Raw genomic sequence first — 17,639 nt, forward strand, 5'->3', positions numbered from 1 at the left:
GTGTGTGTGTGTGTTGTATACAGGTAGTCCCGACGTATGACCATAATTGAGCCCAAAATTTCTGTTGCTAAGCAAGACAATGCTAAGTGAATTTTGCCCTATTTTATGACCTTTCTTGACATAGTTGTTAAGTGAAGCACTGCAGTTGTTAAGTGAGTAGCATGGCTATTAAGTGAATCTGGCTTCCCCATTGACTTTATTTATTTTTATTTATTTTATTTTAATTCCATTTATATCCCACCCTTCTCCGAAGACTCAGGGCGGCTTACAAGCTTAGCAGTAGCCTTCATTCTATGTATATGCCTGCTTATTAGCGCTTTCACACACACCCCCAAGCGGCATTATTACAAAGTCAGCTTAATTGCCCCCAACAATCTGGGTCCTCAGATTGCTTTGCTTTTCAGAAGGTCTCAAAAGATGATCACACGACCCCGAGACACTGTAACCATCATAAAAAAACATGTCAGTTGTCAAGACCCAAATTTTGATCAACGCAACCACAGGGATGCTGCACCAAGGGCCATAATACCTTCAGTCACTAAACAAATGTTATAAGTTGAGAACTATCTATAAAGGCGTAGACATAAACTCATTTCTGCACTTTCTTATCACCCAAAATGGCTAATAACATGTGTATTAAAGCACAGAAAAATAACAGGTTTTGCAGTTTTCAATAAAGAAAGCAACATTTGATCCAGAGTTTATGGGCACCAGCTGAACAACATTGCCCAAATCCATTCCATGTCTCTTTCCTCTTGCATCTACCTGGGCTCAAAGAATTGCTGCTTTGCCTCTTCTACCCCCCCCCCCCCAGACTCTTGATTTTTGTTCTTCATACCCTTCCATGTGGGAACATTCTTCAGCATATCTGGCAAGATGTATTTTACTCCTCTGAATGTATACTTGTTCTAACTATGCCACACACCCTTCTCTGTAAGTCACAGGGGCAGGTCGTATGAACTTCCTCCACAGTCTTGGTCTGAAGGTCATGATATGACCTGTATTTTGTGCAGAATTTTAATTGGTACCCCACCAAGGTGGCTGAAAATGTGGGCATAGGAACTGTGATGCTACCATATGTCCTTTTTTTTACTTCACTCACACACTTAGCTTACAGTGAAATAAATTGATAAAGGTAAAGGTAAAGGTTTCCCCTATCCAGTCATGCCCATCTCTGTAGGGCAGTACTCGTCTCCTTTTCTTAGCCCAGGGATTCAGCATTGTCCAAAGACACTTCCATGGTCATTTGGCCAGCATGATTATAAGCTGAGGTGCATGGAACACTGTTATCTTCCCTCTGATGTGCTGCCTATTCATCTACTTGTATTTGCATACTTTCAAACCATTAGGTGGGCAGAGCTGGGGCTGGTAACGGAAGCTCACCTTGTTATGTGGCATTTGGGCCTTGAACCCCTGAGCCATTGTGCCCTCAAAAAAAATTAATAATAATAATAATAATAATAATAATAATAATAATAATAATAATAATAATGATAATAATGATAATAAAGTTGGAAGGGACCTTGGAGGTCATCTAGTCCAACCCCCTTCTCAGGCAGGAAACCTAATAATAATAATAATAATAATAATAATAATAATAATAATAATAATAATAATAATAATGATGATGATGATGATGATGATGATGATGAAGAAGAAGAAGAAGAAGAAGAAGAAGAAGAAGAAGAAGAAGAAGAAGAAGAAGAAGAAGAAGAAGAAGAAGAAGAAGAAGAAGAAGAAGAAGAAGAAGTTGGAAGGGACCTTGGAGGCCTTCTAGTCCAACCCCCTGCTCAGGCAGGAAACCCTATACCATTTCAGGCAAATGGCTGGCCAGTCTCTTCTTAAAAACTTCCAGTGTTGGAGCATTCACAACCTCTGGAGGCAGGTTGTTCCACTTCTTAATTGTTCTAACTGTCAGGAAGTTTCTCCTTAGTTTTAAGTTGCTTCTCTCTTTGGTTAGTTTCCATCCATTGTTTCTTGTCCTGCTTTCAGGTGCTTTGGGGAATAGCTTGACTCCCTCTTCTTTGTGGCAGCCTCTGAGATACTGGAACACTGCTACCATGTCACTCCTCACCCTTCCCTTCGTTAAACTACACATACCCAATTCCAGCCACCGTTCCTTATATGTTTTAGCCTCCAGTCCCCCAATCATCTTTGTTGCTCTTCTCTGTACTCTTTCTAGAGTCTCAACATCTTTTTTACATCATGGTGACCAAAACTGGATGCAGTATTCTAGGTGTGGCCTTACCATGGCATTGTAAAGTGGTATTAGTACTTCACGTGATCTTGATTCTATCCCTCTGTTAATGCAGCCTAGCACTGTGTTGGCTTTTTTGGCAGCTGCAGCACACTGCTGGCTCATATTTAAGTGATTGTGATTGTACATACAACATTATGGTTGGATCCATCATACCCCTTATTTGCAGCAATTTTTATTGTGGTTAGTTTTATTGCTGCTGAATAATGGGTTAAAACCAAGGAAACAGGAATCTAATAATTCAGCCACTCTTAGAAGTCCTTTTGGATTGGGAGAGAACAAAGTTCATCTATTTCCTCTGCTTGGTTGGGCGGCTTATAGTATATACCTATGGCAATGTCATTTCCTCCCCCCCTTTTATATTGATCCAAATGCATTCAAGTTTACAGTTTTCTTCATTGCTGTGTTCTATTTCTGTAGAGATAAAGTTATTTCTTATATATAGAGCAACTCCACCTCGTCTTTTGTTTAGTCTATTTTTTAAAAATAATTTAAATCCCTCTAGCTGTATGTTCCATTTGTGGGTTTTGTCCCACCATGTTTCCGTAATGGCAACAATATCATATCTGCCTTCATTTACCTGAATTTCTAGTTCACCCTGCTTATCATTTCTGGACTATTTTTTCTGCATTCTATAATGGGTCTAAAGTCCATTTTAACAGAACATAGAACAGACATGTCAAACACAAGGCCCAGGGGCCAGATCCGGCCCGCGAAGTGCTTTCATGTGGCCCGTGAAGCCATCCTGGAAACAGTGAGGGAACAACCCCCACTGCCTTGGCCCTGGCCCAGAGACCCTCCTTCTGCCAGAGACCCTCAGATCTGTCCCACTCCTGCCCAGGCCCCCATGGGCACCCTTGATGCGAACGATGTAGAGCTGGCCACACCCACCCAGTAGGCCATACACACTCTAGCCACGCCCACCCAGTAGGCCACACCCACCCAGGCCATACCCACCCGGCCCCGAGGGCAACCCCAATGCTGATGCGGCCCTCAATGAAACTGAGTTTGACACCCCTGACATAGAATAACAGAGTTGGAAGGGACCTTGGAGATCTTCTAATCCAACTCCTTGTTCAAGCAGAAAACTCTAAACCATTTGGGACAAGTGGCTGTCCAATCTCTTCTGAAAAACCTCCAGTGATGGAGCACTCACAATTTCTGGAGGCAAGCTGTTCCATTGATTAATTTTTCTCACTGTCGGAAAATTTCGCCTTAATTCTATGTTAGATTTCTGTCTGAAAATCTTCCATCTATTACTTCTTGTCATGCCCTCAAGTGTTTTGGAGAATTGGTTGATATCCCCCCTGTGGCAAACCCTCAAATATTGGAAGACTGCTATTATGTCAGCTCTAGTCCATCTCTTTGTTAGATAGACTTACCCAGTTTTCACAACTGTTCATCATATGCTTTAGCCTCCAGTCCCCTTTGCTGCTCTTCTCTGGACTCTTTCTAGAGTCTCTGCATCTTTTTTATATCATGATGACCAAAACTGAATGCAGTATTCTAAGTGTAGTCTTATTAGTGCAGTATAAAGCTATACTACCATTCTGTAATAAAATTAAATAGAAGAATTTTGAGGAAATTCTAGGATGACTAGCAGAATACAATAAGATTAACAGAACTTCATGGTAAAGGTACATCATTCTCACATTATTTTCTCCTCCCCTTTTTTCAAAAGGCATTCACTCTATGGTAAATCTTGTGATTCTGTTACCACACATTCAGAGACATGTGATTGTGACATCAATATGCAATTTGCATCCTGGGTTTGTGAGCACTCCATTTCCATCTTGTTTACACCTCTGTTTCTAATGAGCCGGAGCCAGTAGCTTTTGGGAGAGTGTTTGAAAACCTGCTTAATTCATTTGTACAAATTCAATGTTGAGTCCATGATATAGTAACAGTGGAAGTGGTTTTATAGTCTCCATCATGAAAATCTGCCTTATTGCCTGTAATATTCTGAATAAAGTCTGGATCTTTGTCATTATGCCGAACTTTGCTTTTATCAGCTGCTGATAATAAAAAAAGTAACACGGCCATTTATTTTTCACAGCGGAATGTAAATATCAGTTCCAGGCATGGGGAGAATGTGATCTAAATACTGCTCTGAAGACTCGAACTGGAAATCTAAAACGAGCTTTGCACAATGCGGACTGCCAGAAGACCGTCACCATTTCAAAGCCTTGCGGGAAGCTTATCAAACCCAAACCTCAAGGTAATATCATTTTAAAAATGATTGCATTAGGGGCTTTCCCATCAATGCTCCTAAATGTAATCCTTTAAAATCTCCACTTGCCAAGGAAATAGAGTTTCAGTATCCAAGATTTCTGTTCAAAGGATAAACTATGGAGGAAAACCCTCCCAGAAACTGTTGACAAAGCAGACAGTTCTGGTCTAGATGGAGCCAACTTTTCATCCAGGATATCATGCTTTCATGGATAAGTATTTGGATGGTCCAATGAATAAAGGAATTTTTAGAGAGTGTCCATGTGTGAGTGTGCGTGTGTGTGTGTGCGTGTGTGTGTGTGAGAGAGAGATCATCTAGCTGACATATCATCCACATATTTTGCCAAATTTTCAGTGTAGTAAATAAGAACTAGTAAACATTATTAGAAAGGACAGCTGTTATTCTGTAATTTCTTATAACATTCAACAATAAAAAAGCCCCAAACATTAATCAAATATACTTTTTATTCAACTGCCCTTGCTGATTTAACAATGCCCCACAAAAATTCCCCACAAAAATCCTCCATTTATTAATCTATCCATTTATCCATTCATCATTCATTTGCATCCAGGTCTGTTTTACAAGGAAGAAATTTGTTTAGATTACACTATTATACCCAGTTTCTTCTGCTCCTTGGTAATGTACCTATTGGAATCCAGTTGGACTTTCAATAAGATATGATGCTCCCTACACATGAGAAATAAGGTTGATAAATATGGAATGATTTGGCCTTGTGAAAGAGAAGAGGATCTGAAAATGTTATTCTGAAACAGGACAACTGAGGAAAGTTAGAGAGCTCATGTTAGAAAGGAATAACAGAGTTGGAAGAGATCTTGTAAGTCATGGGCTGCTGTTGCTCATGGGCTGAAGATTCCTTATAGTTGTTTTAGGGGGTTGGACTAGAAGACCTCTAAGGTCCCTTCCAACTCTGTTGTTCTGTTATTATTTGGTGAAGCTCATGTGCTTATGTAGGAGGAATATAAGAAGGATTGATTGAAGTGGTGATGATGGGCTGAAGTAGAATAATGTATAATAAACCTGACCCATTTGAGGGTTATATTGTTATAATAACAAGATATGCTGCAATTTATAAGTTCATCTAATGAATATTTAAAAAAGGGAAAATATTCTGTGCAACATTACCCTCCGTTTTAACTGTGCATATTGAAAACAGTAAACTTAGATAGAAAAAGTGTTGCCATAATAAAAATCTGTTATACTTGGAAAACCCTACAGAATATGGATGCATCTGAAGGACACTAGGTTCGGGCAGATTAAATAGCCAGAGAGATTTTTTTTTAAAAAAGAAGTAATTTATCATAATCTTAGACAATAATGTGTTCAAAATTGAAGGAAAAAATAACAACTGATCATCTGCAAGCACCTCATGTAGCTGTGACATTTTGTCTTGAGAAAACATTGATATATCTTCATCAAAAACCATCTTACCAGTATTGGCTTCTATATATGTATTATGCACATGCAGACATTGGTGTTAACAAGCGACCATGCCACTGTTTAGTTTCAAAGAAGCACTTTCCTAAAATGTCTGGGAATGGGAAGTATTCCTTTGTAAATGTGCACAGCTCTAAAGCTCATCAGATCGTTTTCCATAGGATTCTGTTGACCATGGCTGGGGAAACCATGACTTTACTGGTGTTATTAAATGATAGTTCTTGGCATCCTTCAGCACAGACCATGATAGCTAGTGCAACTGGGAGTTGTAATACAGCAACACCTAAATGACCTCAGTTTCTCCGTCCCCATAAACTTTGTATTTGGCAATAGAGGAAAACTGAAAATGATGGTCCATTGAGTGTACCAATTTTCCTTTGAAGGAATAAGTTGTCTTTTAATTCTTACCACCAAGAGAGTTTTGTACTTTAACATAGGCATACCTCTGCCAACCAAAGAAAAACATGCCTTTCCCCCTTAATTAATTGAGAAGTGTAATGAGCTCTGCAGCTGCAGCAGGTGGTGTGTACAGAGCGATAGTGGGAGTTGAGGTGGAGAGATGTGCTACTGTGTCTAAGACAAGGTATTGTGCATCATTCACAAAGGTGCACGGCTTGGTTGCTTATTTGCTGGCTCAGTATTACTGCTGTTACTTAGCATGCTATGGAGCTTAGTCAAATACCAGAGGCTTCTTTTGATTTACTCAGCTGGTTACTGAGAGGAAGATTAGATGGAAACAGGAGGAACAAGAGCTTTCTGTCTTGGTGTCTGCTCAAATTTTCAACCTTCAGGGAAGATATTCTATATCCAATGGTGCAGATAAGTAATTTTAAACTTTAAATTTAATGTTGCTACATCTCATTCCTCTTTAGATGCCAAATGTCTTTTATTTTACATTTTTTCCAAAATTGGTGAGCTAGTCCTGCTGCATTCTCCCCATTCTTTTCATTCTGTTAAAATAAAGCCTGAGATATCTCTTTGCAGGACTCCCCTCATGGCCATTGTCCATAATATTTCCCCCCCCCCGCTAAGATTCCCTTAGGTTGCAAACTAGAAGGAAGAAATTGCCATTGCCCATTTAAGTTGAGAATAAAGTACATGTAGCATTCATCCATGTTCAGCCCTCCAGATGCACATATCAGCCTGCCTCTAAAAAGTCTTTGAGTTCTAAACAAACATTTTTTTTTATGTTTTGAAAGGGGAACAGGCTGCTCACGTCTGGGTGGGAAGGAGAAAAAAAGAGGCCTCTTACTCAGTTCAGCCTTGCATGGTCATTAAGGTTTCTCTAGTCTGGATAGATTTTTTTGTTTGTTTTTTACTAAAATTGCTTCTTGATGGTGCCCCCACTTTACTTTTCCCACCATTCCAAACTATTGATCTGTGTCTTGGATCCTATCACGATGCCTTAGTTGGCCAGCACCTAGATCTAGGATATAATTTTAAAAAGTCTAGAAAGATCCCTTGGGTTTAAAGCACTTTGCGGGACAGGTTGCATGGTTTAAAGTCTCCAAAATGTATTTGTATTAAGACATTTCAAATATGCCACTTGGTTGGGTAATGCATGTTAGGAGGAGAAGGATACCAAGTTCGATTCCTGTTTCCTTTTTTGTGATTTTTGACACTCAGGGAGGTGTTTGCACCTTCATACATTGTTAAGGAATGTGTCCTTGGGAATGAACAATGATCCCTAACGAGTTATCTCTTCTTAGCACAACTATTTGAATGTTCAGGTACCTATTTAATACCTCCTTTCTGGAGCAGAGTGGAAAAAGGTGAAACCTACTGGTTCCTTCCCATGTACTGTATATATTTATTACATTCATGGGGAGAACATCTGAGTTGGTATAGAATTTCATAAGATAGGTGTCACTTTTATATTACTTCCTATGACCAAGAAAACGAGAGTGAATATGTCACATTTAATATTATATATAGCTACCCAGTGAACTGAATAGATACTGCAATATCTACTGTGTACTTTGACATATTTTATGTTAAAACTTAAATTTGACATATTTAAATTCTGCTAAGGTGAATGAAAATAAATAATAGTTAAGAGAATTTGTACATTTTATGGATGTCAAGACAAGACTGAATTTCTCAGGTGATTTGCTAACCAGGCAGTGAGAAGGCTTTCTCTCAGTTAGTTTTGACATAACTGTTGTGTTGTGTATCTCTAGATGAAGGTCTGATAGCTCATATTTTGTGATTGATACCCTCAGTCTCTTTCCTTCTCTGCAGTTTCATACAGGTGACTGATATATTCCACTTGATTTTATGGTCTTAACAATTAATTTACTTGCTTTTCTGTTTTTCCAGTAGAATATTATTAGACAGTTGTACAGGCAGACATCTCTGCAACTTCCTGGATTAAATTCCACCACTAGGTGTCCCTCTAGACAGTTACTTTCCCCCATACCCTTGGGGGATGTCAATGTATTATTGAGGTCTGTCACCAGGGGTTGCTGTTTGCTATCAAGTCTTTCTATGAGTCTAACAGCAAAACTCCAAATATAAAACAGTCCACATTTACACATGGACATACTTCAAGCATTTCTGTTGTAGACATTTGCTCCAAACTGTAAACAGTCACGATGAAATATATCAATCATATGCTGAGTGAGCTAATAGACATTCACTTTCATCCATGAGGACAGTAGCCACATTCTAAAATGGAGAAGATTTTGTGAGCCTCAGCTCACAAAATAATAATAACAATAATAATAATAATAATAATAATAATAATAATAATAATAATAATAATATCCTTAAAAGGAGGAAGATTTATGTAGATGTGTGTGTTTGTGTATATATTTCTGTGAAATATATATGAAATATATATATATATATATATATATATATATATATATATATATATATATATATATATATATATATATATATATATATATATATATATATATATATATATATATATATATATATATATATATATATATATATATATTTCTGTGAAAGTGAGTCATAGAAAAAGAGATAAAATTTTCCTGGAGTAGCTCAGCAGGTGCAGTTAGCTCTTCTCAAATATAAACCCTTGCTGGATCAGGCTAAAGGCTCAAATAGTCCAGGATTTTGTTTACAACCAGATAACAATAGAAAGTCCACAAGAAGAATGTAACTGCAATAATCTCCCTGCCCCCATATATGAATCAATAAGAGAATCAAGCATTCTGTCTCTCTCTGTCTCCTCCCCAGGTAGACAACTTCATTAAAGGAAACAGTAGAAAAGTATATGGTCTTGTTGATGCTACCTATTCCATCATGGTCATTATCTTTGTTGTATTGGGAAGAATGAGAATTGTGTGTCAGGACAGTTTGGGGTTCCCCAGTTCATCAAGAGACACTGCATAAGAAGAGCCCATGCTGAAGGTTGTCTCTCCAACATGTGAAAAATTGCAAAGTGGCATGATAGATCTATGAAGGCATTCTTGTTTCATCCTTCTTCTCTTTCCACATGGGATATTGACCCGAAAGATGGCTTTATCTCAAGAAGTAAAGTGGTTTCTGAAAGGAAAATAATTTTTCCATCTTATAGTATTTGTCTCTTGCTGCATCTATAGTGGTAGCTCAGATTTTCAGAAAAGTCTTTCAGTGGTTACAGGACAGAGCACAGAATAGGGGCATGAAACATGGTGGACACCCATTCATTGCATGTGTTTAAGTGAAGATTAAACAGCTATCAGAATTTAGTTTGAATTCCGGTTCTAAATGAGCATGGAATCCTTGAGTTAATCCTTATAAATCTGTTTTCTGAGCCTTGGCTACTGAAATTGAATTTTATTCATGTATACAACTCAAGCATCAGTATTCCAGGCATTTAAATTAATCAAAATACAAAGGCATATCATATTGACAGTAAGTAAATGGAAATAGCTTTTCTTTTTTAAAATCTGCATAAACATGTTTTTTAAAAAAATATTCTTTTCAATATTTTTTAAAAGCCCTGCAATAAAAATTTGAGTTAATGTAAAGTAATTGAACTAAAATGCTGAAATGCTTAATACCTATGCTTGTTTAAAGCTCTTTCATAGGGAATTCTATCATAAAATGCTGGATTTTCCTCCCTTTGATTTTGTGCTCTTGGTTTCAGCTGCTTCTGGGATTATTGTACTGCTTAATCTATAATGTGGCTCATTAGATGGATGCATTAAAAGGTTAATCTTTAGCATTACTGGAGGCAAAGGAATAAACTGCTGCTTGGAATAATTTGGTAGAGAAATGAAGGATTTTTCTGACATTGGCAGGAATTGAGAAAAAAAAAAACCAGATTTACCTAAAATGGGATTGAGTAATCTGGGGTCCTATATTTTGGGTGCACTCAAACCAACCAATGCCTTAACATGTTGAATGAGCCATATGTTTATATTAAATGACAACATGGTTATTGTTTAGTTGCAGTAAATAACATGATCTGAATTGTTCTTCTTTGTTAACATAGGTTCAGAGTTTCATGAGTTATATGAACACACTTGTTCTACTGTATGGGAAACATCTCCTTACACTCCCCTTTTCTACCTTACTCCAGCCTTCCAGATATCCTGGAATGTAGTTTTCTCCCATTCCTATAAAGGTCCAATGATAGTTGCCTGTGTATGATAGGAATTCAGTTTTCTAAACAAATGTGATAGGAGTTGTAGTCCAGCACATCCGGAAAATCCCAGTTTGAAGACAGCTGTTTTGATACATACCTACAGTTAATGCTCAGCAATGGGTCCTTTCCCAAGTGTAGGAAATGGAAGCTTAAGAAATTTGTTACTTTGCCAATTCTTATCTAAGCTGACCTGATCTTAAAAATACATCTATCAGGAATCAGTTATCATGACATTTATACTTTCCAAACCTTCTGATTTCCTGCTTGATCCCAAAAATAGATTTTTTTGGGCAGCCCAGTCACTGGGTTGGACTTAACATATGAAGAATGGTTGCAGGAACTGGGCATGGCTATTCTAGTAAAGGACCAGGAGACACATGCTAGCAGTGTTCCAATATTTGAGGGGCTGTGATAGAGAGGAGGGGATCAACCTATTTTCCAAAGCACTTGAAGGCCAGACAAGGAATAACAGATGGAAACTGATCAAGGAGAGATTCAATCTAGAAATAAGGAGAAATTTTCTGTCAATGAGAACAATCAACCAATGGAACAGTTTGCCTTCAGATGTTGTGGGAGCTTCATCACTGGAAGCTTTCAAGAAGAGACTGGACTGCCACCTGTCAGAAATGGTGTAGGGTCACCTGCTTGGGCAGGGGGTTGGACTAGATGACCTACAGGGTCCATTGTAATTCTAATTCTAATTGGCTCTGGAAAACAGTGCATGCAGGGGCAGAAAGTAGCAAGAACAATGGCTTCCATGAAATAGTGGGTAATATTGGCAGATTTCTTTTTGCAATGCTGTTATTTTTCTTATGTGAAATCGAGAGAAAGAAGATAAATTAATCAGAACAATGGCTTAACTTGTAGATTTGGCACTCTGCAGTGCCTGACCACAGTGGGAGCGCTGCTTGAAGCTTTTATACTTATTGAAATATGTTTTAAAAAAGAAATAGAGACAGCATAAGTTAATATTTATTCTAATTGTTATTCCAAATGAGTAAGAAAACCTTTCCATTCTGGATCTGATGCCCCATTCTTTTTTTTAATATTTTTTTCATCACTTTTATTCCATTTTCTTTTGCCCTATACATATATTCCTCAACTTAAAATAGTTCATTTAGTGACTGTTCAAAGTTACAATAACACTGAAAAAGTGACTTATGACCATTTTTCATACTTACGATCTTTGCAGCATCCCCATAGTCACATGTTCAAAATTCAGATGCTTGGCAACTGGTTCATACTTATGACAGTTGCAGTATCCTGGGGTCATGTGATCACCTTTTATAAACTCTGCCAAGCAAAGTGTTTGTGTCATTTTGTAAGATTCAGTACTAACACTAAAAGCAGACTTGTATTTTTCCCTTTTTGTCATCTCTTAGAATCTTTAGTCCCCTCGCTTTTTTTTGTTATGACTTACAATAGCCAAGGTAGTCACACTAAATCTGGTTCCAACAAGAAAGGTATATATATATACCTAAAATTTACACAAATATGAGCTGTCACCGGTGTGACTACTGCCTGTCGATGGCCTTCAGGTTAGGCTGACACAGGAAATAAAGATTTGTCCCATGTTTGGGGCCTAGCAAGGTAATCTAAAAATAGTTAACAAGCATTTGACATATATCTCCCCTTGCTTCTCAACTAACAAAGTAAGAGCGAGCCTGTGGCCTAGGGGTTAAAACAATTGCCTAATGTGCAATCAGCCCAGGTTCGAATCTCAGAAGCGTATGGCTGACTGATGAAAACTAATAAGTTTGAAATGCATATCAGTCTCCCTTAATTCTTTGTTAGCAATTTAAAATTTACACACACACACACACACACACACACACACACACACACACACACACACACATATATATATATATATATATATATATATATATATATATATATATATAATGTTAACTATTTAGATTACCTTGCTAGGCCCCAAACATGGGGCAAATTTTTATTTCCTGTTTTCAGCCTTATCTCAAAGGCCATCGAACAGGCTGTAGTCACACCGGACAGTTCATATATTTGTGTAAATTACTAACAAAGAATTATATATAAAATTCCAAAATCTTATAGCAAAAGTGAATATTTCAAATGTATTTGGATCTTTAATCCACTTATAACTTTCTCAGATCAAAATCTTATATAGCTTTTTGCTGTTTATTGCAAATTGTTTAGGTTCTTAACCTTACAATTAATTATTCTTTTGTTCAGAGTTGAAGCTAAACTAACTCGGTGACTTTTCAAACTTGTCGTTCTGAAGGTCTCTAATTGCTTTAGGATAGTTAATAGGCAATTTCCAATAAGTGAACTTAGTGCCCTTTCAAATGCTCTGCCATGGCTGAAAACAAAATAGTTAATCCCTTAATCTCCAGATGCTCAAACCTGCAGAAAACTGCTGTCTTGTAGTCTCCTTGTGAAAAGCAGCTATCTAGAGCACATGTGACTAATCTCACATACTTTCCTTGTCTATTCACTGGTTCTTGGGCCTGTACCATGGCTGATGGCTTTGCTTTCATGAAGAAATCTTCAGTTTGCCATAACTCCCCCAGAAGTCCACTGAACATTTCAAGATTTCAAAAATGTACTAACTCTGTCTTCAAATAAGGCTTCCCTTTTAACTTTCCCAAACAAAATGTTTCTATCCAATCTATTCTACAGTTTAAACAAGGATTCTTTTGATCTCAAACTGGTGTGTTTTTTGGGGGGTGAATACATATGGTGAAGATGCTAGGATGGTTATCAAATAAAGGAATAAAGAAAAATATAGCGATATAAAAATAAATGTTTCTCAGATCCAACTACCAGATGGTTTATAAGCTATTGTTATTTGTAAGAAAATGAAGCAAGAAAAAGAATAGTGGCATGAATGATCTGTAGTTTCATCACCAGTAATGATGTTTTGAGTCATTGGAGGTATTTTCAGAAACAAAAAAAAAACTTATTTTGAATTGGTTCCACTATGAATCATTTCTGAACATAAGCGTGATAGAGGTCCCATCACAGATATTAGTCATCAGATGCAAGGATTTATCAAATGAAAAAATATAAAATAATAATAATATAAAAACAAATTTTCCAGAACCAACTAACAATTCACTATTATTATAAATAATGAAGGAAGCAAGAAAAGGAATAAGAAATTATTCTTGCTTCCTTCCTTCAAGATATTTTTCTTTGAAGAATTATTTAAAGAATTGGTTTAAGCTTATTGCTTAAAGAATTATTTAATCAATAGGCAAAATTATCCATTCTTGACACAATATACATATTGATTTTTCAGCAATGACTCAGAAATTACTTTGATTTTTTTAAAGTGCAGGGGGTTCCAGAAAAGAATAATGTCCTCCACCATGATATATAGTAAAAATGAGATCCATTGAAAGGCATTTTTCCAAGTTCTTGCAAACCCCTCTTTTTGCTTGGCCTGGTGAGACATGGTTGTCCAAGGCATAGTACAGGGTATATCAGGCACAAAGGATCAGGATCATACATTAAGTTGCAGTTCAAAAAAAATATTGCCCAAGACTATACACAAAAATCTAGTCAACTAAAGTTCAGTACTAAATTGTCACCAGATAACTGTCAACAGAATTCAAGAGGGGATGGACTTGGACTGTTTGTGAGAAAAAAACAAAAACAAATTTATGCTGATGACATGCTTAACTCTGCCTCCCAGCTCTACCTGCTCTTCTCCTACATAATTGGGGTAGGCAATCCATGGTATGTGCACTGCAAACCTTACACCCAACTTTTATAGACCTTGGATCTCAAAAAATAATATGCATTATCACAGTTGTGGTTAAATTGAACCAAGCGCAAAACCTATGAAAATTTTCATTGTTTGGCTGTTTGCATCTGTTGGTGAAAATGCACACGGTATGCTGCCAAACTAGCTATACTTTCTACTTTGGGAAACTGGAGAAAACTTGAAATCTAAAAGGGAGGCAATCTTTCAAGAAACACCAGCTGCTGTTGAAAATGACAAACTTTTGTCTCAGGGAACGGTTGCTGGAATTGGGCATGTGTAGTTTAATGAAGAGAAGAGTGAGGGGTGACATGATGGCAGTGTTCCAATATCTCAGGGGCTGCCACAAAGAAGAGGGAGTCAAGCTATTCTCCAAAGCACCTGAAAGCAGGACAAGAAGCAATGGATGGAAACTAGTCAAGGAGAGAAGCAATCTAGAACTAAGGAGAAACTTCCTGACAGTTAGAACAATTAACCAGTGGAAGAACCTGCCTCCAGAGGTGGTGAATGCTCCAACACTGGAGGTTTTTAAGAAGAGACTGGCCAGCCATTTGTCTGAAATCTGGTTTCCTGCCTGAGCAGGGGGTTGGACTAGATGACCTCCAAGGTCCCTTCCAACTTATTATTATTATTATAGTCTTTCCCCCCCTCCTCTGATGTCAGGTCATTATATTGAGAACTTTTCTATTCAAGCAGCAGGAAGACAGCAATATAACTTGCAGGTATAGTGATACCATAATATAATAATATTTTACTAGAGAAAAGAGAAAATGGATGTGCAGATCCAGTTTGCATGTTTGGATAGCTTACATGAATATGCAAGTGGATTTCAATTCACTAATAGTTATTGGTTAACTAACTTGTAAGAAAAAAGATGGATAATTAAGAGTAGACAGCATGAAAAGCCCTTGGATCACTCTCTGATCAATTAGAAGAGAATTGCAACAAGATCCAGAATGACCATTTACAGTTTATTCCATAAATAATTCATAGCATAACACACAATGGATCAGGTTCTTCTTGCTTTATATATTTAATGCCCATTGATGAATTTTAGGGTTTTGACTAATTGTGCCCTAGGAAATTTAGTCGTGTCTGGATTATGACTCAAGCAATCTATATCCTACTAAAACTCTTGTTCCTGTAACTTTTAACTGGCAGAAATGATGTATCGTAAGGCAACAGTTTTTGAATCATAGTATCTCAAATGGGCTAACTTACAGAATGTGTCCAAAATCTGGAACCCATGACTCCCATGGATTTGAAATTTGGCAAATTTGGTAAAACATGTTACGACATAAATCATAAAACATTTTATGACATAACACAAAAACTCATAAAAATTTCCTGTGCTAATGTTTCACTTTTGCTATATAGTTCAACAAGGGTTATTTTCAAAGCATGGGCATCTCTGAATGTATCCTAGCATTTCCAGTGAAGGCAGTACAATTTTTTAAGATTAAAAATCTTAATTGCTAAGATTTTAAAGAAAATTTTCAGGTAACATTAGAAGCTTTGTCAAGGAATTGAGGAACCTAGTAAGGAAATATCTCTGAAACAATAACTCAAGAGATCACAGGTTGTCAAGTCTACAGTATATACTACTAAAACTCTCATTCCCATAACTGGATGAAATGGTGCATCATAGGGTAACAATTTGTGAATCAAGATACCTCAAATGGGCTAATTTACAGAATGTGTGTAAAATGTGGAATCCATGAGCCCCATAGAGTTGAAACCTGGCAATTTTTCTGTATCATTTTATGACATAAAGTATCATAAAATGTTTATGACATAATACAAAATGTTATATAAAACATTACTATGGACAACTGAAGTTTAATTGTGTATCCAGTTCAACAAGGGCTAGTTTCAAGGTGAATGCATCTCTGAATATCTCCTTGAATTTTTAAGAACTTTTCCAATGATGACAGTATATTAGAAATTCTCCCATTGTTGAAGGCACTGAGGAATCTCTTATGAAAATCTCTCTCCAATGATTCTCCAATGATGGGTTGTTTAGTAATTATTAATATTCTGTGCTTGGACCAATGCCACGAAGATACAAGTACTTTTCTTCAACCATTTCTTTGTCAGATTAATCTATCATACAGAGTTTATTAGAATAGAATAGAATAGAATAGAATAGAATAGAATAGAATAGAATAGAATAGAATAGAATAGAATAGAATAGAACAGAACAGAACAGAACAGAGTAGAGTAGAGTAGAGTAGAGTAGAGTAGAGTAGAGTAGAGTAGAGTAGAGTAGAACAGAACAGAACAGAACAGAACAGAACAGAACAGAACAGAATAGAATAACTGTGTTGGAAGGACCTTGGAGGTCTTCTAGTCCAGCCCCTTGCTCAGGAAGGAAACCCTATACCATTTCAGATAAATGGTTGTCCAATCTCCTCTTAAAAACTTCCAGTGTTGGAGCATTGACAACTTCTGGAGGCAAATTGTTCCACTGATTAATTGTTCTAACTGTCAGGAAATTTCTTCTTAGTTCTAGGTTGCTTCTCTCCTTGATTAGTTTCCATCCATTGCTTTTTGTCCTGCCTTTAGGTGCTTTGGAGAATAGCTTGACTCCCTCTTCTTTGTGGCAACCCCTTAGACATTGAAACACAGTTATCATGGCACCCCTCATTCTTCTCTTCATTAAAATAGGCATACCAATTCCAGCAACCCTTCTTTATATGTTTTAGCCTCCAGTTCTCTGATCATCTTTGTTGTTCTTCTCATTCTTTCTCTGCACTCTTTCACAGTTGTTATTGTGGAAATAAAATGAAAGACCTCAGAGAATGTTGCTTTGAGTTTTCAGAGGAAAAGGGGAAAAGATATGCAACTAATAAGCCAAAATAACCTCCAGTCCTTCCAGTGCCTGCTTCTTCATCAGTCTAGTAGGGCTTCCATTTCTGGGCTGCAAAGATAGAGAAGACCATTATATTGGCAGCAAAGAGATATTAACAATTTAACTCTTTGCTACCATTTAGTGATTCTTTGGATCTTTACATGCTATTGACCCATGTGGCTGCCATCTTCACAAGCTTAAATATATTGTTCAAGCTTTGCAGTTCCAGTGAGAATCAGCATTCTTATTTATTGTCTGTGTCAGCATGATTCAGAATGCTGAGCCATTTATTGCTCCTAATGGAAAATAACAAAATCTGATTAATCCAATGAATCAAGTTGTGCAGCACATTGTTGGGAATTCTCCCTTCCTTTGGCCAGGACAGATAATACTACAATGGTCCAGTTGCATCAGCAGGTTGAATCCAAGAACAGACATAATTTAGAAGAAATGCGATGCTTTTAAAGAATCTGATGCAATTCATCA

At 37.1% G+C, this 17,639-nt stretch overlaps 1 protein-coding gene across 1 annotated transcript in view; it reads left to right on the top strand.

Moving 5' to 3' along the window:
* The window catches only part of PTN (pleiotrophin), a gene marked incomplete at its 3' end in the record, with an annotated part of 90,511 nt that extends 79,952 nt beyond the window's left edge, over positions 1-10,559 (top strand). The window contains exons 5-6 of the mRNA XM_083365383.1: positions 4,314-4,475; positions 10,402-10,559. Coding sequence (XP_083221509.1) covers positions 4,314-4,475; positions 10,402-10,559 — 320 coding nt within the window. The remainder of the gene's footprint in view (positions 1-4,313; positions 4,476-10,401) is intronic.
* Positions 10,560-17,639: the final 7,080 nt, after the last annotated feature.

This window comes from Vipera ursinii, assembly GCF_947247035.1.
Source record: "Vipera ursinii genome assembly, chromosome: 6".
Classification (NCBI taxonomy): Eukaryota; Metazoa; Chordata; class Lepidosauria; order Squamata; family Viperidae; genus Vipera; species Vipera ursinii.